The sequence below is a fragment of the Myxine glutinosa genome, chromosome 1 (assembly GCF_964187855.1).
Source record: "Myxine glutinosa chromosome 1, kmMyxGlut1.1, whole genome shotgun sequence".
NCBI classification, from domain to species: Eukaryota; Metazoa; Chordata; class Myxini; order Myxiniformes; family Myxinidae; genus Myxine; species Myxine glutinosa.
This window is the reverse complement of record NC_136261.1, coordinates 106,003,247-106,028,138: the sequence shown is the minus strand read 5'-3', so window position 1 is coordinate 106,028,138 and position 24,892 is coordinate 106,003,247. Positions and strand designations below refer to the sequence as shown.

The following is a 24,892-nucleotide window of genomic DNA, read 5'->3' as shown; positions in this document are numbered from 1 at the left end:
AGTAAGAGTGTGAGATTTGTCAGGATTGAAAGACGTGTTCCACTTGTTTGACCAGTCTGTGATTTTGTCCAGGTCTGCAGAGAGTGAGGAGGCTGCAGATTGCCGATCTGAGGGATGAGAAATGGAGCGGCAGAGAGTGGAGTCACCAGCAAAGAGATAGAGGATTTTCAAGAGAGTCGGAGAGATCATTTATGAGGACCAGAAAAAGCACAGGGCCCAGAACACTACCTTGAGGAACTCCAACCTGAACAGGAAGGGGAGAAGAGATAATTCCATTCAGGGCCACACGTTGACTGTGACCGGTGAGGAAGTCTGCAAGCCATGCATGGAGGTTTCCATGGATACCATGGGAGGAGAGTTTGTTGAGCAGAGCGGGGTGCCAGACCGTATCGAAGGCACGTGATATGTCTAGGGAGACAGCTCTAATTTCCTGTTTGGCGTTGAGGACCTCCATCCATTGCTGAGACAGCAGAAGCAGCATGTCCAGAGTAGAGTGACCTGGTCTGAAACCAAGTTGATGATCAGAGATCAAACCATTTGAGAAGAGGAAAGATTTGATATCCGAAGCAATGATGGATTCCATGACTTTGCTGATAATTGGGAGAAGGCTGATTGGTCTGTAGTTGCAAGGATCTGTTTTTGCACCTTTTTTGTGTAAAGCGGTGATGTTGGCTGATTTCCAAGCTGATTGCAGATGACCTTGCGCAAAAGAGAGGGTGAAGAGAACAGAGAGAGGTAGTGAAAGAGCGGTGGAGCTGGATTTTAGGGCCCGTGGGCTGATGCCTTCAGGTCCAGTTGCAGAATCAGAGTCGAGGGTTGACAGAAACTTTTCCACCTTGTCAGGAGGAAAGGACACAGAGTCCAGGAGCAGGTGGGTACGACTGGGTACGGTGGGTAAAGAGAGGGATGGGCTTGGGTCACAAGATGAGGAATATTTATGAATGATCGTTTTAAGGCCATTTTCCCCGCTAGAGCGGGGGTTAGCCTTGCGGGCCCCATGACAATCATGGTTCCCTGTTTGAGGCAATGTTTTTATGACCGGATGCCCTTCCTGACGCCAACCCTTAGTCGCCTCATACGATGCGCAGGGATACGGTGCACCTATTCTAAACCGGGGTACACACCGGTATCATTCATCCCAGCAAGCTGGTACTCAATTTGCCGACCTCGGAAGGATGACAGGCTGAGTCAAGCCCCCTGGCGTTAATTCAGCGATCGACCGGGATTCGAACCCAGGATCCTAGGATCCCAAGCCGGCACCCTAACCGCTAAGCCAAGATGAGGGACACAAGGAATTTGGGACACAAGGCAAACACAGAGTTGAGGCATTCCGATTTTTCACGTGCGGAGTCAGCTGTGTAGCCGTTTGAGGTAAGGGAGGGGATGGAGGGGGAACAAACACCAGAAATGGATTTGACCAGACGCCACCAGGATTTGGAAGAGGGAGACAGGTTTGAGAGTTCGGTCTTGAGAGTGGAGAGATATTGTTTCCTGGCTCTCCTGAGGGTGGACACACACTTGTTTCGGGCTTTGTGAAAGTAAATGAGATTTCCTTCCGCTGGATTTGCTTTCGAAGGAGGAAGGAGGCGAAGGCAAGTTGTTTCTGGGCAATTGCCTCACCACAAGATTCCGTGTACCATGGACGGGAGGAAGGGTGTGACAACTGAAGGCGAGATGGGATAAATTTGTGCATGAGAGAGAGCAATTTACTTTGGAAGAATTCCCAGGGTGAGTTTATGTCAGAGGCGGTAGAGATGGGAGACCAGTCCAGATGATTGATGGCTGCTTGAAGACCGTGCCAGTTGGTCTGAGTGAAATGCCAGACTCGTCGACGCCGAGGAGGCTCTCTGAGAATGGTCAGAGAGATGTCCACTTTAACAAGCACATGATCAGATGAGCCGATTGGAGCAGAAGAAGAGCAGCAGACATTTGCAGGGAAGTTAGTCATAACCAAGTCTAGAAGAGAAGATGCTCCGTTGCCTGAGATCCGGGTCGGGAAATTGACAGATTGTGTCAGTCCTAGTGAGTCGCAGAAGTCCTTTGCTGAGGAGCCATGGCTGGTGAGAGAGGTACCCACACCCAACCAACTGGCATGGTGACAATTGAAATCACCACATATGAGGAAGAGAGAGTTGGGATGAGTAGATAGAAGTTGGTCCATATTATCAGACAGCAAGATGTAGATAGAGTCATCACTGGTTGGTGGACGGTACAACACACATATGAACAAAAGGTGGGAGCGAAGGGGAAGCCGTAGCCACAGGTACTCCTGGGGGTGATTTAGAGAGAGGGCAGTGCAGGGCGAGTGAGGAAGAGAGTTTTTGATAAAGATAGCAACCCCACCTCCAGGACGAGGCTCAGTTCTATCATACCGGAGGAGGGAGTAACCCGGGAGAGATATTAAGGAATTGGAGACATCATGAAGGAGGAAAGTTTCTGTTAAGCAGAGCAGGTTTGTCAGAAGCAACCTGTATGGAGAGATCAGTCAAATTTGAGCGAAGGCCCCGCATGTTTGAGGTCCATACCGTTAATGAAGAGGAAGGGTTGAGCATCAGATACAGAACAGGGGCGGGGGGGGGGTGGGTGGTAGGGGTAGGGTAAGATGTGGAAGATGTGGAAGAGGAGGAAGAGGTAGTGAGAGCTGTTGAAAGTGTCAGAGATTTCTTAATAGTTAGGAGAAAGGGAAGAATGGGGCGGGCAAAAGGTTTGACGGTGATTGGGTGAGGCACAGCGAGGTGTTATTTGAGGGGGGGCAGAGCGAGGCCGAAGGTTGAGAGAGATGGAGATGGAGGTGAGAGTTGGAAGGGATAAGAAGCGGGGAGGACGCTTTGAGGAGGAGGGGTGTGAGTGGGGAAATGGAGAAAAAACGAGGGTGGGGAGAGTTTTGGAGGGAAGGGGAAAGGGGGTGGGGGGGGATTTGAAAGGGATGGGAATGGGGGAGATTTGGAGGGGAGGAGCGAGTGGGAGTCTAGGAGGGGAGGGGTGCGGGGGGAGATTTGGAGGGGAGGGGCGAGGGGGGAGATTTGAAAGGGATGGGTGATGGGGAAGATTTGGAGGGGAGGAGCAAGGGGGGAGATTTGAAAGGGATGGGTGTTGGGGAAGATTTGGATGGGAGGGGTGAGATTGGATTTTAGAAAGTGTTGTACGGTTTATGGGAAACGAACATTTATTGCAAAATGAGTTTCTTGTGACGATACGTTTAAGGACGCTGGAGGGGGTGGGGGGGGTTGAGTTGGGGAGTTTAGGGAATGTATGAAAGAGGAACTGTTAGAGATGGAAAAAAATTTTGGAATGAATATATTTTGTGAGTAAATTGAAAGCACCCTTTTAATGAAGAAGAAGAAGAAAAAGGTGTTATAATATACGACAGAATACAGTACTTCAGGGGAAAGTTTAAACATTGTTAAATTGAACAGTGAAAACTATCTGGGGAAATGGGGATGAAACACGTTGTCGAAGAACGAACGAACGAATAAGAACCAAGAAGGAAATATATATTTTTTTTGTTAAGATTTTAAACAAGGAAGTATGGGGTGAAAAGACTGGGAAAAAAAACAGAACGAAAGTTAATGGACCACAATCGACCGCTGAGAGAAACAAAGACTCAAGGTAGGAAACAAGGTGCTAGTCCGCAAAAAACGTGGCACGAAATAACCGACGATTTTTTATACATGTATGAAAGATTAACACCGAGAATCTTCCTCGGGACACACTATAGGTACACACACCGAAAGATAAATACAATTTCGAAAAAATACAATTGTGAACAATTACTTAACTTCGAAAGCATGGAGAGCGTGTGCAGCTTCGAAAAACCGTGCCCTCGCCGACAAAGATCTCGCGAGATGATATATTGCCCCAGTATGTTGAGGGTTGGAGGTCATAAAAGCAGCCCCTGGCAGCTGTTTTGAGGTCTTCAACTGTTGTTTGGTGGAGATGAGAAATTTCCTCTTTACAATGCCCCAAAGCGAGTTGTCACGTTAAGTCCGGACTTTGAGGAGGCCACACTATCTCAGATCCACGTCCAATCCATCGTCCACTGAATTTGTCATCAAGATATTCTCTAACTGCGTGAGCATAATGTGCATCTTCTCTGGGGCACCATCTTGTTGCAGGATAGCTGTTGCCTCGAGACCTCTCTCACACAGTTGTGGAACAAACCACGTCTGAAGCATGTTCAAATAAGCAGTATGATTGACACTTGTATCGAAAAAAATATGGCCCTATCAAGTGATCTTCTGAAATTGCTGCCCCATCATGACATGGGGAGGATGCTGTTCAGTTTCCTCATAAAAATGAGGATTTTCTTTGCACAAAAAATAAACATTCCTGGATCGATTGCTGAGGCTGATTGATTTCTGAAGCACACATCTGAAAAAAAAAATACGCTTCGTCTTGATTTAATGGTGGGAAATCACTGCAGAAGAGCCTTGCTCTAAATAAAGGACACTCCCTGTTGAAACGGCCTTCTTATCGTGTCGTGTGTAGGAGCTGGCTTATCGAACCTCTGCAAAAAGTCTTGTCCTTATGTCTTCAAAACTTGCTCATAATTTTTTTGGATCAATCTCAGATGTATTGTAATCTTTATACTCTGGCGAGGCATTGTATGTTTTTGTTACTTGAATGGCTTATTGCCCCAGTAAGCTGGTACTCATTTTCCTGACCTTGGAATGATTGACCTCAGAAAGTTTTCCATCAGGAATGACCTAATATCACATTTTGAGTTAAATATTTTTTTCCCCATTTTGACCCCTGTGACTCAAGTCCCCAACCACTGGGACATGAACCGGATGTCAAATCCAAGAAATCATTACCTATTTCATGCACCCCCACCAATGTTTGCATGTACGTTTCATTAATAATGTGCCCGTAATTGTCCCCCGTCGCACCGCGGAGCGAAAGGGGGACGATGGTTTTCCCCTCCGCCCGTGCGTGCGTGCGTACGTACGTACGTACGTACGTGCGTGCGTAAGCGAAGGACCGCATTCGAATTTGGTGTGTGGGTGCAACCCACGTCAAAATCCAAGATGGCCGCTGCCATGTATGTCTGAACCTTGTGAGCAGAATATCTTGAAAAATAAGCGAAGTACCAACTTCTAATCTGGTGTGTGGGTGTATCTAGGCACAAGGAAGAACGCTATTGAAAATTGGTTCGCCACAACAAAATCCACGATGGCTGCCGCCATGTATGTCTGAAACTTGTGAGCGAAATATCTTGAAAAATAAGCGAAGTACCAACTTCTAATCTGCTGTGTGGGTGTATCTAGGCATAAGGAAGAACGCTATTGAAAATTGGGTCGCCACGTCAAAATCTAAGATGGCCGCCACCATATATATGTCTGAACCTTGTGAGCGAAATATCTTGAAAAATGAGCGAAGTACCAACTTATAATCTGGTGTTTGGGTGTAACTAGGCATAAGGAAGAACCCTATTGAAAGTTGGGTCGCCATGTCAAAATCCAAGATGGCCGCCACCGTATATATGTCTGAACCTTGTGAGCGAAATATCCTGAAAAATAAAGGAACTACTAACTTCTAATCTGGTTTGTGAGTGTATCTAGGCACAAGGAAGAACGCTATTGAAAATTGGGTCGCCACGTCAAAATGCAAGATGGCCACCACCATATATATGTCTGAACCTTGTGAGCGAAATATCTTGAAAATTAAATGAACTACTAACTTCTAATCTGGTTTGTGAGTGTATCTAGGCACAAGGAAGAACCCTATTGAAAATTAGGTCGCCACGTCAAAATCAAAGATGGCTGCCGCAATGTATGTCTGAACGTTGTGAGTGGAATATCATATCATAGCCTGTTTTCTGCGTCTTCCACTTTGTCAACTCACATCGCTTCCCCGACGGGGGACCTAGGCGTAACGCTTGTTTTTGTTATTTCACCTTTTGACCCCATCCCAGGAGGTGGGGCCAGGATTAATTTTCTTGTATTGTCAAGATTAATCTACCTAAGACCCTCATATTTGCATTTCCAACCATTACCTGAAAAACATCTTTATACACCCATGTATGAAATCAACAAGACTGACCGAAATAGCTCAAAAGCTGTAGTATTTTTTATTTAATTTTTTGTTTTTTTTTGTATACAGAATCGAGGCTCGTGTAAGAGCCAACACAAATTTAAGCACCGATGACATCAAACGAGGGAGAATTGCTTTGCAATAAATGTCCCCTGCTGGTGTGATATTTTCAAAGCCCAAAAAGGGCATAATTGTGCAAAATTGACAAAACGCTTTGAAACTCAAAATTTGTTCTGTAACTTGTCACAATAAAGACATGTACAAAGTTTCATTTAAACATGTTGAAGGGTGAGGGCGTAACGTCTGGAAAACCACAGGTGTGATAGACACAGACAGATGGACGCACAGACAACCTATAGTCTCCTCCAGTGAAACTGGTATGGGAATAATAACGAAAAATAAATTGTAGATATTCCTCTTACATTTATCGTCATTTTTTTGGTTTATAAAAACCCTTCTAAGTGGAAACTGACTTTGGTAGTTTATTTATTTGTGAGCAGGTGTACCACCATCCACCTGCAGTGTCAATTTATTTGCTTGGATGTTGACTGTTTAATGCTGTCGCTTCAACCTGTGCGTCTATATTTGTGCATCTTGTTTTTAAAGCTGGCCGGCAAGCAGCTGACATTGTGACGTGGTTGAAAAAGCGAAGTGGCCCTGCTGCTGTGTCACTGGATAATGTTGATTCAGCAAAAGCATTTTCAGAGTCTGCTGATGTTGTGGTCGTTGGCTTCTTCCAGGTAACACAGTAACGTGCAATACAGTATTTTATTCAAGTGTCGTTTGAATATTGTGTTGCATTTAATGTTTTAATGTTGTATTTTGTTTAATTATATTATCCTTGCAGGACACAGGGATGGATGCAGCTAAGACTTTCATGCAAGTGGCAGATGCAACAGATGACATTCCCTTTGGCATCATCACCAGCAAAGACATCTTTTCCCACTTTAATTTGAAGATGGAAACTGGTGTGATCCTTTTCAAGAAGGTGCTTCTGGGTGGTTAAAAAAAAAAAGAAGGTTGTGCTGAGTTTAGATTTTAAAGATGTGTAGCCTGTCCGATATTTAATCTCGGACTAAAATGTGTTGGACACTGTGGTGTTGGCAGAGAAGAAAGGCTACTACAAGTTGCTGTCACACATTGGCAACCTAGTATGAACCTTTTTTCCCCCCTGCCCTTTACACAGTCTGTTCACATTGTTTTTACACAGTCTAATCAAATGCAACTATAACGGCACTTGGTGGAGTGCATACCTCCACCAGGCTGAGCAGTTTACGTTTTGTATCCTACTGATAGGCCGGATCTGTATCCAAACCATTCCTCCTTGTCACACACCAAAATCTAATCGGCCTGGTCTTGTCGCCTACCCATTTCGTCCATACAAGTTTTGTCATAACTTGTCCCCAATCTTTTGAAATATCATGCTATATATCATTTTTACCCCATCTCTCAATGGTGAAGGATCACTTAAATAATTTTTTTAAATTATAGTATCCGGATCGCGATCTTCACCAAAATCGAATCAATTTGTCCTTCTCACACACCTAATATGTCCACCCAGTTTTGTCAGAATCCGTCCATAACCTTTTGAGATATCCTGTGTGTGTGTGTATAGTTTATCTCAGTTTTCAACCCCCTTATCCTGTTCAAAAACAGACGGGTGAAAACATAACATCTGTCCACCTTCGGTGGCTGAGGTAATGATCCTTTCGAATCATTTCTTTATTAAGGCCTTGTCACAAGGTAATTGCAGTAGTTGCAAAGGCCCATAGAGCTTGTGCCATATCTTCACACCTGCCATCCTACCTGTTTCAGGTAATGTCAATTTGATGAAACCCCCTAGTGTGGCATTTGGTCATGCCACACAATCGCTTACTATTATCGAGTATTAGTAGGTTACTAGGGAAAAAGCCCGTCAAAATTGACGGGGTCAAGAGCATCAGGTTTGTTATCGTTTTGTAAGATGGTGTATATAAGAGAAAGCAGGGAAAAAGGCTTTAGCTCAAAGGAGAAAGGAAGAAAGACACTTCCTGTGAAGATGCTGCTCGCTGTGGGAGTGGTCAGGGAGGTTGTGTTAATTTTATTTCAAAACACCTCACTCCTGAAAAACGTGGGCACAGGAATGTTTACTGCACTTTAAAGGGCCACCTGGAGGCAGCGCTACATCACACACATTTACATAGGGAATTTGCATCGTTTCCCCCCCCTCCATCCAAACACCACGGGGTGATGGGGAAATCGAAGAGTGGTTTCCACTACGTGGCAACGCATCGCGCATCCAACTGGGAGGGGGGATTAAGCAGGGAGTGGGGCCCGTCATGGAAAAAAGCCTTTGGCTCCAAAAAGATTGACCACCTCAACCTTTAGTGTATTATATATGACTAGTAGAAGCCCGTGGTAAAATTACTACAGGCTTGACAGTTTAGAGGCGAGTGTGCATAACTGTAGGCCATGTCGTCATCCCAATCACAGCACTCGACTCGACACACCATGGGACAACATCCCGTGTCCGGTGGATTATTATTATATCGATAAGATATCTATCTATAATTCCAGTAATCTCTGTGTGTGTGTGTGTGTCTGTGTGTATGCGACCGCTGTTTCTCGACAACTACCGGTCCGATATACTTGAAACTTGCCAGGTATATTGCTGGGGACCTGAGGATGTGCCTTTTCAAGGTTTCATATTAATCGGACAAGTAGTTACCGAGCTATGTCCAAAAAACGATTCAACCAATCAGAGAGCAGCGAGCTATCACGTGTGCCGAACGTGGCGAACAGACTCTGCCTCGGACGGCACATTTGAGAGCGTATTCATTTATTTCACGTTGGCAAACTATGTTGCCGCTATGTTGGCGTTAAACTATGTTTTAAAACTAATTTGCGATTCTTTCGCTTCTCCTGCGCGTTTGTGCACGCTATGGCGATTTCTTTACCAAACTCCGCAAGCCGTTCGCTTTGGACCAAACCATTTCATGTAAATAGAGGGGGGGGATTGTCACCGTACTCGCAAGCCGTTCGCTTTGGACCAAACCATTTCATGTAAATATAGGGGGGGGGGGATTGTCACCGTACTCGCAAGCCGTTCGCTTTGGACCAAACCATTTCATGTAAATAGAGGGGGGGGATATAATTTTAGATATATATATAGTACGGGCATGCCCTAGTATTATTAAATATAGGAAAAGAGAAGAAGATTGGACACCCTGGCCCCGGAGAAGCAAAGTTCGCTACGACATTGTACACTGTTGTTCAGCACACTGAGAAGTTGTTGTTCTTCTTATTTAAACATGTATTTTAATTCAAAAAAATGCTCCAAAATACCTCTTGCTGCGTAATTCAAAACACGTCACTGCACTGGAAAAGGTCGGGACAGGAATACTGCACTGTGAAGGGTGGGGAAATTTCACATTTATTAATTAATAATAAATTTAATAACATATTCCATTTAATGTCCAAAAGAAAGAGGGAGACGTTTGGGCAGCTGAATTTACATCCCTCTCCAAATAATTCCAAGCTCTGAAATGCAGGACCCCTTGCTGGATTGCATTTTTGGGTGAATAAATTTGACACTATCTACAATTGAACCCAGACAAGATGTCTCTTGTGGAAAGCATGCTTCCAACAGAGACATCCTGCATAAATCTATCCATACCAGTTAATATCCTTATTCCCAAGTTGTCTTGTGAATGTGAATGGATACATTCTGGAGATCATACAAATTGACCAATCATAAATTGGTCGGAATGTTTTCAGGTTGTCTATCCAGCTGTGCGTGCGTAGCAGACTTGTGTTACCGTGATAACTTGTTAATCACTAGAGGGATTCCAACCAAACTTGGAAAAAGTATGAATTGTAATACAAAGATCAACTGATTAGATTTTGGGTTCCTTAGGTTTATGGTCATGTGACCTTCAATTGAAAATTTTGTTACCACAACTTGTGAACCACAGAAGGTATTTCAACCAAACTTGGCACAAGTATTGGCTGCGATACAAAGATGAACTGATTCTATTTTGGGTTAGACAGGTCAAAGGTCATGTGCCCTATGAAAATCATTTTGCAGATTACAACTCGAGTTAGAAGCATCTGATGTTTTCTCTCTACTTATCTGTCTTTTCTCTCTAATTACCTGTCTTTTCTCTCTCACACGCTCTCATGTGACAGTTAATTGTGATGTTAACCCATAAGTGGGGTGACATCTAACATGGATGGGGGCATATCCATTTGACGCATTCATATCAAATTCTATTTTCTAGTTTATTTTCTCTCCGCTCACTACATGGAGCATGACTTTGGATTCCAAATGCTTGCATCATTTTGTGAAAACACAGCAGTAGATGTATACGGTAGGTTCTAGGCCAGACCACCCCTCCAACCCCAGACAACATTCCCCACACCCCCCTTGACCCCAAACCGAAACTGACTCGACTCAAAAACAGGAAGTGACTCACCATTAACCAGAAGTGACCAATTAATTATTTATTTTTCAGATTTTCACGATTTTCTCGAATTTCCCTAAATTTCCTAAATTTCCGATTTTCACAAAAATAATTATAAAACTAAAAAATTGATTTTTAGTTTAAAGAAATACTTTCCCTATATAAAATACGTATGGCATTGACTTATCTGAATTTTGATATTAAAAATATTATCTTTGAAGAACCAAAATATTACAACAACAACGGAATTAACTATTACCGTATTATGATTAAATATAATTGATCATATCAAAACCAGGTTAAGCTGGTTTGATTAGGTTTGCAGGGTAGAGGTGTTGCCGTGGTCAAGGCATATTGGCAGATTGACTTTGTCACTAAGAGTCTTCAGGATGACAGAACCTTCAGTGACGAGAAGTTCACAGAAGCAAGCAAACTGGCCGAAGATGAGAGAGTGATGCTGACCAGTAAAGTAATTGGTAAAAGTGGTATCAGTAAAAAAAATTACTGATAAAACGGTTCCATCACATTGCCAATTTGGGAGAACGAGCTTCCTGTTTCTCCATTTCGGAACTAACACAACTTTTCGTAGAATTATATATAAAAAAATATATTGGTGTTGGGCTAGCGGCTAGGGTGCCGGCTTAGGATCCTATGATCCTGGGTTCGAATCCCAGTCGATCGCTGAATTAATGCCAGGGGGGTTGACTCAGCCTGTCATCCTTCCGAGGTCGGCTAATTGAGTACCAGTTCACTGGTAATTCCCTGTTTGTCGTTAAAGGCGGCAAAAAGGGTTGGTGTCAGGAAGGGCATCCGGCCGTAAAACATTGCTTCAAAAAGGGGACCAAAAAACAACAACAACCACGGTGCCCGAAAAGGCCAACCCCCGCTTTGCGGGGAAAAATGGCCTCTAAAGGTGGTTTTATAATTATGATCATACTCACCCACAAAGTGGTATTGGAAAACTGTTTATCGAAACACCAACGTTGTTTTCATGGGGTATTAAAGTGAATGAAAATAACGTTAAAGAGCACAGAGTTGAATCATATTCGCTGCCGCTTGTTATGTATAATTCACGCTTCCCCCCAACGATGGTGGAAACAAAAACAATAGAAATGTTTGAAGAAATTATTGACGCAATTAAAACACATTAGATGAAATCCGATGTTATTGAAAAGATGAAAAAGGAGCAGAACAAGTTTAGAGCCCGTGTTAGCGGACTTGATATATTTTGGCGAAAACGTGATGGAGGAATTGCTATTGAAGGTTATCCACCAACAATGTATCCAAAACTTTTAAACAAATACGAAAAGTACAGAGAGGTGGATAAACATCCTGAAATTCTAACTTCGTTTTACGATAACAAAATCATAGAAGAATCTTGCATCGAAGATCATCGCATCAAGCTGGAGGAATTGATGGGGGTGAACTGTAAAGTTATCTGCGCTATTGAGGTATCAAATATTTTTTATCGTCGGTGCGGGTCCATCCATTCAATTGAAGGTAAATAATGTAGTTGTTCAAGAGCTATTTAGGAAAACAAACAGGTTAATGATTAATATTAACAATCTTACATCTCAAAATAAAATTATGAGAGCAGCAGTTGCGTGTATGTTTAACGATGATAGTACTCACGACACAACATAGGTAAATTTACATGATGAGTTATAGTTAAAATTATAGAAATATAACATTTATGTTATACTTCTTTAAAATAGTATTTTTTTATTGGAGTATATAAAATGGACGACCCCATTTCCAAAATAATTCAAAATATATTTAACTCAATGAAACGTTTGGTTGAGTCAATTCTAATATGTATACAACAACAACAACCGGCATTTTAAGGCCATTTTCCCTGCAAGAGCGGGGGTTAGCCTTGCGGTCCCCATGACAATGTTCTCCATTTTGCCCTATTTTCTGCATCTCCCCTTGTTAACCCCCTTGCCCGCATTTCTTCTTCGACCATCTTTAGCCAAGTCTTTCTCGGTCTTCCCCGTCCTCTACTTCCTTCTACATTCATCCACATCACTCTTTTCAACCAGTCACTTTCATCCTTCCTCAACACAGGACCAAACCATCTCAACCAGTTTCTCTTCACAGCATCCATCACAGGCTCTATTCCCATCATTTTTCGCAATTCATCATTTGTCTTCCTCTCTCTCAACGATACTCCACACATCCACCGAACCATTCGCATTTCCACCCTTTCCAGCCTTCGTTGCTGCTCTACGTTCATTACCCATGTCTCACTCCCATAAATCATAACACTTCTCACAAATGCAGCATACACCTTTCCCTTCAGCTTCAATGACACTCCCCTCCTCGTCAGCACGCCACTCAGTTCCTGAAACTTCTTCCATGCACATCTCACTCTAGCAACCATTGCCGAGTCTGATCCACCTTCTCCATTCAGCATGTCTCCAAGGTAACAAAATGTTTTCACACCTTCCAGCTTCATGCCATCTCCAAGATCCAACTCAACATTTCCTCCATCTGAGCTCCCTCTGTGCACACCTTACACTTGAATATAGCTGCCACACTGGTTAATGACCCTCTCAAACCACTACATTTTTGATGAACCCACTCAGCGCACATTGTACATTGAATGGAATTCACTCCAACACCCTTCCTGCACACAGCACACGGCCACTTCCCAGTTCTTTCCACCTCACCACATGCTTTACCACTTGCCATCACCTTCGTTTTTTCCGATATTCACCTTCAGACCTTTTGTCTCCATACATTCCTTCCACTTGTTCATCTTCTCCTTCAGTCCATCCTTTTTTCTGCAATCAACACCAGATCATCTGCATACAACAACTCCCACGGTAAACCCTCCTTTACGTTCTGAGCCAGCACCTCCATCACAGCTATAAATAGTAGTGGACTTAGTACCGACCCCTGATGCACTCCCACCTTCACCTCAAACTCACCACTGTTCCCGTCCTTTGTCCTTACAGCTGTGCGCGCTCTTTTGTACATTGCCATCCCTACTCTGATCAACCATTCCTCCACTCTTAACGTCCTCAATGCCCATGTCACTACTTCACGTGGAACCCTGTCGAATGCTTTCTCCAGATCAACAAACCCAAGAAACACCTCTTCCTCTTCTCCATATACTTGTCCTGCAACTGCCTCACCATAAAAAGTGCGTCTGTCGTTCCTCTTCCTGGCATAAATCCAAACTGCATTTCGTCAATCTTCACTTTCTTCCTTATCCTCCTCTCCAATACCCGTTCCAATACCTTCATTCCATGCTCCAATAACTTTATCGCTCGATACGAGCCACAGTCCATAGGGTCACCTTTCCCCTTGTATAGAGGGACGAGGGTACTCAGTTCCCAAGCCACTGGAATGCGACCTTCTTTCACCACCAGATTGCAGATCTCTGTCATTCTCTTAACACCCCAATTTCCCGCTGCCTTCAACATATCTCCCACTACTCCCGTCGGCCCTCTCGCTTTTCTACTCTTCATTGCTTTTATCGCTTTTCCCTGGTGTTGGGCTAGCGGCTAGGGTGCCGGCTTAGGATCCTAGGATCCTGGGTTCGAATCCCGGTCAATCGCTGAATTAACGCCAGGGGGGTTGACTCAGCCTGTCATCCTTCCGAGGTCGGCAAATTGAGTACCAGTTCACTGGTAATTCCCTGCTTGTCATTAAAGGCAGCAAAAAGGGTTGGCGTCAGGAAGGGCATCCGGCCGTAAAACATTGCTTCAAAAAGGGGACCGAAAAACAACAACAACCACAGTTCCCGAAAAAGGCCAACCCCCGCTTGCGGGGAAAAATGGCCTCTAAAGGTGGTTTTTTTTTTTTATTGCTTTTATCGCTTCCTCAACTTCCTTCTCGGTTGTCTTCTCTGCCGGTCCTAAAACTGGGTTACTCTCTATGTTGCCATCCCATTCTAATATCCCATCCCATTCTCAATTCTAATATGTATACATAATTATAATAGGGATAACACACAGGATGAATGATTAAACATTAATTTTTCAACCCTATATAAAATGGATGATTTTTTACCCGTTTGGGAAAGTAAGATAAAATTTAATAATCATAAAAACCTCCCAAATTCGATAAGATGTCTAATAGTCGGTTCAAGCGGATGTGGTTTTACTTTTAAAGTAACCTGTTTACTTTTAAAGATGCTCCTTACTCCAAAATTTTTAGATTATGAAAATTTAATAATTTTTACAAAGTCAAGTTTTCAACCAGAGTACCAACTACTATCACAAAGCTTTGATGCGGGTCTTCAGAAAGAAGATATAATCGGGTTATTTAAGCTCCAACATGAACTAAATGAGCCTAACATTGAAGATGTAATACGACTAATTTGTGATACTCCACAAAAATGGAAAAATAAATCAAAACCCACATCACCTACAACCATAACTTGTACTCTCACTGATAATACGGATGATATACCTTCACCCCAAGATTTAGATGAAACAAAAAAGTACCTCGTTATCTTTGGTGATTGTGTTAATGAGAAAAATCAAACGGTTATGGACAGCTACTATACAAGGGGGAGACATTCTTCTTGTAATTGTATTTATCTTAGTCAATCATACTTTCAACTCCCTCGTCGCTCAATAAGAAACAATGCTAATACTTTTATTTTATTCAAACTAAATGCATTAGATATAACCAATTTTTGGAGGGATAATTGTTCTACATTATGTAGTAAAAAGGAATTTGAGGACCAGATGAAACATACGACTGAAAAATATAAATATATCGTTGTTAAAGAAGATGATATAATAACTAATAATTACATAAATAAAATGAATGCTGAAGAACGAGTAAGAAAATTTAAGGAACATCAACAATTACTTTCAAAAGTTGTTAAACAACAGGAGGGAATAAGGAAGAAGCGGAGACAAAAGCTATTAGGTGAAGTCGTATTTGAAAGAAAACAAGAGAAGTTTTTTAAACCTCTTTTACAATCTACCGAACAAAAGGGGGTTTCGTTTCAAGTTCCTACGATAGATTATACTCCTAAAAAAACTTCAAATGATAAAAGATTTTTGTCAAATGACAGAGCAAGACCGTAGATATTTAGGAGTATTTAAATCTGATAATGAAGACTCATTCCAACAACTTGAGAGAAATCACCCCCCTGATTATGTTGTGCAAGCTCTTCAAAACGATGAATATTCGGCAGATTCAAAAACCAAAGCAGGTCTCACTCCAACAGAAGAACCAGCAACGTTTTATCTTGTTAGAGAAAAGGTATATATATTTAATACTAAGTTGTTTTTCTTAAATTCTAACCTATTACCTATTGCATTTACCCTCAGATTAATGTTTCTTCTCACAAAAGATGGATATACTAATTCAAAATGTTTTGATGAACCGTTTGATATGGAAAATGTGGAAGATAAGGTATATATTGATGTACTACACTCGCTTGATTACTGCGTTTCTGTTGCCGGTAAAAGCAAGAAGAATGAGAAGGAAAAAGATATTCTTAATGCTTTAAGTAAGCTTGGTTCAGGCGTTAGTTTTCTTCCGAGTGACTCATCACAATTAGTTAATAGACTATTACTGTTGCTAGGTAGTAAGGAGGTGGGCAACAACAATTGTTTTAATGAAATATCAGCTATTCTCGATCAGTTGATGAATAGGAAAATAATTAATAAATGTCAATGCAAAGATCTTTTATCTCACATACAATAAAATGAGGAACACAACTCTTAGATTTGATTTTACAACGAGTGATCACACAATTCCATTCCAATACCCGATACAACTTGATCCTACAAAAGAATATGGAGCAGCGTTATTGTCTATGGAAGCCTATAATACCTTGTTTAATATCACAGAAAAGAATAACAAGTTTAGTTATGATCTGGGAACTGGGTATAAAACTATAGAAGTACCCCCCGGAGCTTACGAGATACCTGTACTATGTTCAGAAATTTCATGTGTTATGAAAGAACAAGGTGATGAACCAAAAAATATCGAAATAGATACTCAAAAACAGACATCAAAATCAACTATTAGACTTGAAAATAATTATAAAATAGATTTCACGATTGATATAATTCATTCCGTGAGATGTTAGGTTTATCCGCAAAAAAGCTTGAGGATAATAATACGTTTGTCAGTGATAACGTCGTTGACATATCCTCAGGTATAAATTCAATATTAATTCACTGTGATCTGGTTGATGGTGCTTATGACGATGGAGTAAAAACAAATACAATATTTTCATTCAGCGCTTATTCAACTCCAATAGGTTATAAATTCAATATGGAGCCAAAGAATCTCACCTGTGTCAGGAAAAACCATTTCTAAAGTAAATTTTAAGATAACCGATCAGGATCACCGTATGGTTTCTTTCAATGGTGAAATTATATCCATCAGAATTCACCTACGTAAAGTTGTTCAACAATCAACTGTAGATCAGCTACGTGAAGTTCTTCAACAAATAATTGGAAAAATTATATAATAACTATAAACTAATTAATAAATGAACACCCAACTGTTTTTTTCTGGAATGTAGTTTTAACTCGAGTGATCAATATAAAAAGAAAACTTGTCAAGAGTTAGCGTTTGGAAAAATAGGGTTTGTATTTACTCGGGAAAGAGGAGAGGTTATGTTAACGTCGAGCGGAGAATTTTTAATTCCATCAAAATTTTCAATGAAAGATTAATTATGTTTTGAAAAGTTGTTTTGGCCTTCGGACACTAATTATTCACGACTAGAACGGAAAATCAAAGGGGATTAAAAAAAAGCCACCTTTAGAGGTCATTTTTCCCCGCAAAGCGGGGGTTGGCCTTTTTCGGGCACCGTGGTTGTTGTTGTTTTTTGGTCCCCTTTTTGAAGCAATGTTTTACGGCCGGATGCCCTTCCTGCCGCCAACCCCGTTTGTCGCCTTTTACGACAAACAGGGAATTGCCAGTGAACTGGTACTCAATTTGCCGACCTCGGAAGGATGACAGGCTGAGTCAACCCCCCTGGCGTTAATTCAGCGATCGACCGGGATTCGAACCCAGGATCCTAGGATCCTAAGCTGGCACCCTAGCCGCTAGCCCAACACCAGGGATAGAATATGGAGCCACCATATTCGAATGCCACTCCATATAGAATATGGAGAACGTGGTGTAGGAGATCAATTTAGAAATAAAGGAGATGGGGTAATTGATACTCTAATGGGTATCGGTTCAACTATTTTTAAACATAAAGACCTAATTGGTTCAACCGCTTCTGCCATGGGAAATGTAGCGGGTGCTGTAAAGAGTATAAAAGACGCTCAAAAGGAGTCTCATAAATTACAAGCGATCAAAGAAGTTAGAAAAGGTAAAACTGAACTAACTCCACAAGAACGACAAAGAATAATTGAAGTACTTGGGTCGGGTTTTCAAAAGTTTTAAATATTTTATTAGTATCACACGTAAATATAATAAATTTATTTATTATATTTTTTATTGTTATATAAAAAGAATGGAGGCAATTGATACTATTTATGATTTGGATGATACGATTATCATCTCAAACTCAACTAAAAAAGAAGATTATTATAAGGTAAATGCCGTTACAGGAACAGATTGGAATACGACTGGAACAAAAAGTTTTGAGATAAATAATCAACAACTTACTTGAACCTAGCCGATAGTTTCTTGTTATGTAAATTTAAATTCACCAAAGCGGGGAATAACACAAACGCTGCACTCGTAAATGATTTCTTCTGGAAAATGTTTGATAGTATTCGTTTGTATATTGGAACACAAGAAGTTGAAGCGATTGATTATGTATCTGCGACAGCTGAAATAGTGATAGGGTGGGTAAGGGGTGTGTTGAAGGTTTTATTTCCGATATGAAAACAGGAAAGGTCGATAACCCGGGCTATAAACAAAGGAAGGGAATGTATAATGATGAGGCAAAACCAGTGAATAGTTTTACCGTAGCTGTGCCCCTTAAAGGTATATTTGAATTTTGTGATTATGATAAAGTTCTGTACGGCCTTAAAATTAGATTTCAACTACAAAGGAATACTAATGAAAACAGATTGGTTTTTGGGGAGGCTAATGCTTTCGGTGCTAACAATAAATTTGTTGTTAATGATCTGTGTTGGTATATTAGTGAATATACTCCTAGTCTTAAAACGGAAGAGTTGTTGAATCGAAGGCTTAACACAAAGACCCCGCTAAATGTATCCTACCTTAAAAGAAGATGCCAACATGTTAAATTGGAACACACAACCTACACTTGGAATTTAGGTGTTCTGGAAGGAAAGCCTCGGTACCTATGGCTTATTTTTAAGAAGCCCAATGGAGGTACTGCTACTGATAAGAATAACGCGTTGTGTGATAATGCTACCATAAAACAACTTTGGGTTTCTCTAGATGGTACATTTTATCCTCGAGATAGATTGGAAATTAATTGGAAAACCAATGATTATGCTGAAGCCTATAAGTCTTACCAAAAGGTGTGTGAAAGCAACGGTAATCAAGAGCCCATTTTGGATATGGTTGCGTTTAAAGACATATATACAATCTACGGCTCTTCGCGATTGACCTAAGCACTCAAAACGAAACTATAAGGTCCAATAGAGTGGACTTCCCTATACATCGAAAGAGAAGAGAATGAAGAAGTTGATGCGTATTGTTTACTCTTTGAAGAAACAGAACTACAGATCAATACGGATAATGGTGTTATGACCAATATCACATAAGTAATAACTTTGGAAAAAAAATCTTTTCATAAATAAAATGAGTAAAGTAACAACTGACGTATATATTAAAAGTTATATACGTATAATCGTATGTATCAATCGTGATAAACGTATATCAATCGTGACGTATATATCAATTGTGATAAACTATCATCTTGTATCCAAAATGAAAAACCTTGGACGATTAATGTCCGTACAATTCAAAGAAAGGGTGATATGAGAATTAGTGTTTTGCTCACAAAAGTACAGGAGGAAAAACTAAATAGTGCCGGTTCACTTAGTTTAAAAATGTCAAAACCGATGTTGAAGAAATATTCACTAAAGGAAATAACAGGAGGATTACTTCCGCTTCTATCCCTAATCCCCTTAATTGCCGGTGCTGTAGTTGCAGCTGGGGCGGCGACGGGTGGTATTTCAGCAGCTGTAAAAGCCGCGAACGAAAGGAAAGCTCAACTAGCAGCCCAAAAATAATTGGAAAGACATAAGGCGTTGGAGAAAGAAGTTAGTGGAAGTGGGGTAATTGTAGATTTTGCTGAAAGGCTTGAACGTCTGCCTGATAGGGCGAGATCATTAGTCGGAGATGCGCTTTCTTCTATCGCACAGGTGGGTGTAAAACTAACTAAAAGGGGTAATGGATTATATCTTTCTCCTAAATAAAAAGAAAATTTATTTTAGAAAATAAAATGGAGGAGTGGTTTAAACATTTTGGAAAGAATACAACGTCAAATATAGAACTCGGTAAATATTGTAAACAGCTAAAACCTCAATAACGTAAGTATTTGTATGAGGGATGAATTACCAAAGTTGCCTAAAAATACAAAGAACAAGTACACATACATTCAAAGTACACCGCCCCCTTGCCAAATAATTAAATATCCTACAGCGCGGCATTGCCGGGGCGCCTTAGGCGCCCGGCAATACCGCAGTGCAGCTCATAGAGGCTGCATTGGGAGGGAGAGCTGGACGCTAATTGATTAATGAATTGTAGAATTAAAATCAATAAAAGATTATCACAAATTATTTTCTTAATCAATTGGCTAATAGCACAACTAAACCACTAGTGCTTCATCCGAAGATGTCTCTTTTAGAAATGTAATTAAATAAGTCATTAATAAAAAATTAAATAATTAATTGATTAATCAATAAATAATTAATCGATTAAATGATTAATCAATAAATCAAAAATATCCTTGACAGCCACATCACTTGGTCACTGTCATGTCCAAATATTAGCTTCCCAGCTCAAAAGGTGCCTGAGATATTGTCCAAATAAGAAAGAAAATAAATAAATAATTAATAATGAAAATAAATAAATAATAATCATTAAAAAATTAAATTATTAATCAATTCGGTCACAGAACACAAAAACCACCACCATTTCATCAGAATCTGTAACTGAAAAAAAAAATTTTTTTTTGAGTAATTAATCGAATAATTAAATAATCAATCGATTAATTGATTAATTGATTAATCAATAAATCAAAAATATCCTTGATAGCCACATCACTTGGTCACTCATGTCCAAATATTAGCTTCTGAGCTCAAAAGGTGCCTGAGATATTGGCCAAATGAGAAAGAAAATAAATAAATGATTAATAATGAAAATAAATAAATAATAATCATAAAAAAATTAAATTATTAATCAATTCGGTCAGAGAACACATAAACCACCACCATTTCATCAGAATCTGTAACTTTAAAAAAAAAAATTTTTTTAGTCATTAATCGAATAATTAAATAATTAATCGATTAATTGATTAATTAATAAATCAAAAATAGCCTTTGCAGCCAAATCACCTGGTCATTGGCATGTCCAAATAACAGCTCCCTAACTCAAAAGGTGCCTGAGTTAATGGTCAGAAGAGAAAGGAAATTTGATTAATTAAATAAGTACTTAATTAAAATTTAAAAAACCACCTTTAGAGGCCATTTTTCCCCGCAAGCGGGGGTTGGCCTTTTTCGGGAACTGTGGTTGTTGTTGTTTTTCGGTCCCCTTTTTGAAGCAATGTTTTACGGCCGGATGCCCTTCCTGACGCCAACCCTTTTTGCCGCCTTTAACGACAAGCAGGGAATTACCAGTGAACTGGTACTCAATTTGCCGACCTCGGAAGGATGACAGGCTGAGTCAACCCCCCTGGCATTAATTCAGCGATTGACCGGGATTCGAACCCAGGATCCTAGGATCCTAAGCCGGCACCCTAGCCGCTAGCCCAACACCAGCGACTTAATTAATCGCTAATAATTAAATAACTCCTCAATTTATTGATTAATCAAAAAACAAAAAATACCGTTTTTGACAAAGCACTTTCTCACTATTGTGCCAAAATTTCAGCTTCCTAGCTCAAAGGATGGCTGAGATATCGCCCGGACAACCAAACAAACAAGAAAGAAAGCAAGAAAACAAGAAAACAAACAAGAAAGCAAGAAAACAAACAACCAGAGTGAAAACTGAGTACTCTCTTTCAGCGTGCGTCACTGCCGAGCCCCCTTCGGTGCCCAGCAATGACGATTTGCAATGCCTGGAGATGGCATAGGAAAGGAGCGGTGTACAATATTATAATGAATTTAGAAGATAACAAGGACACATACATTCAAAGTACACCGCCCCATGCCAAATAATTAAATATGCTGCAGCGCGGCATTGCCGGGGCGCCTCTGGCGCCCGGCAATACCGCAGTGCAGCTCATTGAGGCTGCATTGGGAGGGAGAGGTGTACACTAATTGGTTGATTAATTGTATAATTAAAATCAATAAAAGATTATCACAAAATATTTTCATAATCAATTGGCTAATCGCATAACTAAACCACTAGTGCTTCATCCGAAGATGTATCTTTTAGAAATTTAATTAAATAAGTCATTTATAAAAAATTAAATAATTAATTGATTACTCAATAAATAATTAATCGATTAATCAATAAATAATTAATAGATGAAATGATTAATCAATAAATCAAAAATATCCTTGATAGCCACATCACTTGGTCACTCGTCCAAATATTAGCTTCCCAGCTCAAAAGGTGCCTGAGATATTGGCCAAATGAGAAAGAAAATTAATAATGAAAATAAATAAATAATAATAAAAAAATTAAATTATTAATCAATTTGGTCAGAGAACACATAAACTACCACTATTTCATCAGAATCTGTAACTTAAAAGAAAAAAAAATTTTTGTCATTAAATGAATAATTAAATAATTAATCGATTAATTGATTAATTAATAAAGCAAAAATAGCCTTTGCAGCCAAATCACCTGGTCATTGGCATGTCCAAATATCAGCTTCCTAACTCAAAAGATGCCTGAGTTAATGGTCAGAAGAGAAAGGAAATTTGATTAATTAAATAAGTACTTAATTAATCGCTAATAATTAAATAACTCCTCAATTTATTGATTAATCAAAAAATATATATACCGTTTTTGACAAAGGACTTGCTCACTATTGTGCCGAAATTTCAGCTTCCTAGCTCAAAGGATGGCTGAGATATCGCCCGGACAAACAAGAAAGAAAACAAGTACACATACATTCAAAGTACACCGCCCGCATGCCAAATAATTAAATATCCTACAGCGCGGCATTGCCGGGGCGCCTTAGGCGCCCGGCAATACCGCAGTGCAGCTCATATAGGCTGCATTGGGAAGGAGAGGTGTACACTAATTGATTGATTAATTGTATAATTAAAATCAATAAGACTATCACAAAATATTTTCTTAATCAATTGGCTAATAGCATAACTAAACCACTAGTGCTTCATCCGAAGATGTATCTTTTAGAAATGTAATTAAATAAGTCATTAATAAAAAATTAAATAATTAATTTATTCATCAATAAATAATTAATTAATCGATTAATCAATAAATAATTAATCGATTAAATGATTAATCAATAAATCAAAAATATCCTTGATAGCCACATCCCTTGGTCACAGTCATGTCCAAATGTTAGCTTCCCAGCTCAAAAGGTGCCTGAGATATTGGCCAAATGAGAAAGAAAATAAATAAATGATTAATAATGAAAATAAATAAATAATAATCATAAAAAAATTAAATTATTAATCAATTCGGTCAGAGAACACATAAACCACCACCATTTCATCAGAATCTGTAACTTAAAAAAAAAAAAAAATTTAGTCATTAATCAAATAATTAAATAATTAATCGATTAATTGATTAATTAATAAATCAAAAATAGTGTTTGCAGCCAAAATCACCTGGTCATTGGCATGTGCAAATATCAGCTTCCTAACTCAAAAGGTGCCTGAGTTAATGGTCAGAAGAGAAAGGAAATTTAATTAATTAAATAAGTACTTAATTAATCGCTAATAATTAAATAACTCATCAATGAATTGATTAATCAAAAAACAAAAAATACCGTTTTTGACAAAGGACTTGCTCACTATTGTGCCGAAATTTCAGCTTCCTCGCTCAAAGGATGGCTGAGATATCGCCCGGACAACCAAGAAAACAAGAAAACAAACAAGAAACCAGAGTGAAAACTGAGTACTCTCTTTCAGCGTGCGTCACTGCCGAGCCCCCTTTGGTGCCCGGCAATGACGATTTGCAATGCCTGGAGATGGCATAGGAAAGGAGCGGTGTACAACAAGAAAACAAGGAAACAACCAGAGTGCAAACTGTGTACTCTCTTTCAGCGTGCGTCACTGCCGAGCCCCCTTCGGTGCCCAGCAATGACGATTTGCAATGCCTGGAGATGGCATAGGAAAGGAGCGGTGTACAATAGTGGGAATGAGTCACATTGGACTTGCATTCATAATGGCGGGGGTAAATATTATTTCGATAGCTATGGACTTCCACCACCTCTTGAAGTAAAATAATTCCTGCAGCATGGCAGTTTTCAAACGTTTCAAGTCCAAGAAGTAAATGCTAAATGTTATGTTTATACGTTTTGTTGTTTATACATTTGGGCAATTATGTTTATACGTATTATTTCACCTCAACAATAATGAAAGTTTTTCTGATATTATTGTACACCGCTCCTTTCCTATGCCATCTCCAGGCATTGCAAATCGTCATTGCTGGGCACCGAAGGGGGCTCGGCAGTGACGCACGCTGAAAGAGAGTACTCAGTTTTCACTCTGGTTGTTTGTTGTACACCGCTCCTTTCCTATGCTATCTCCAGGCATTGCAAATCGTCATTGCTGGGCACCGAAGGGGGCTCGGCAGTGACGCACGCTGAAAGAGAGTACTCAGTTTTCACTCTGGTTGTTGTACACCGCTCCTTTCCTATGCCATCTCCAGGCATTGCAAATCGTCATTGCCGGGCACCAAAGGGGGCTCGGCAGTGACGCACGCTGAAAGAGAGTACTCAGTTTTCACTCTGGTTTCTTGTTTGTTTTCTTTCTTGGTTGTCCGGGCGATATCTCAGCCATCCTTTGAGCTAGGAAGCTGAAATTTCGGCACAGTAGTGAGCAAGTCCTTTGTCAAATACGGTATTTTTTGTTTTTTGAATAATCAATTAATTGAGGAGTTATTTAATTATTAGCGTTTAATTAAGTACTTATTTAATTAATTAAATTTCATTTCTCTTCTGACCATTATTAACTCAGGCACCTTTTGAGTTAGGAAGCTGATATTTGGACATGCCAATGACCAGGTGATTTGGCTGCAAAGGATATTTTTGATTTATTAATTAATCAATTAATCGATTAATTATTTAATTATTCCATTAATGACAAATTTTGTTTTTTTTAAGTTACAGATTCTGATGAAATAGTGGTAGTTTA

The 24,892-nt window shown here is 40.0% G+C and overlaps 1 protein-coding gene across 1 annotated transcript in view; it reads left to right on the top strand.

The window, feature by feature from the left end:
* Nucleotides 1-24,892, top strand: part of P4HB (prolyl 4-hydroxylase subunit beta) — a 143,592-nt gene that overhangs the window by 37,781 nt on the left and 80,919 nt on the right. Inside the window, exons 3-4 of the mRNA XM_068116690.2 lie at nucleotides 6,640-6,773; nucleotides 6,881-7,021. Of these exons, the coding sequence (XP_067972791.1) occupies nucleotides 6,640-6,773; nucleotides 6,881-7,021 (275 nt within the window). The remainder of the gene's footprint in view (nucleotides 1-6,639; nucleotides 6,774-6,880; nucleotides 7,022-24,892) is intronic.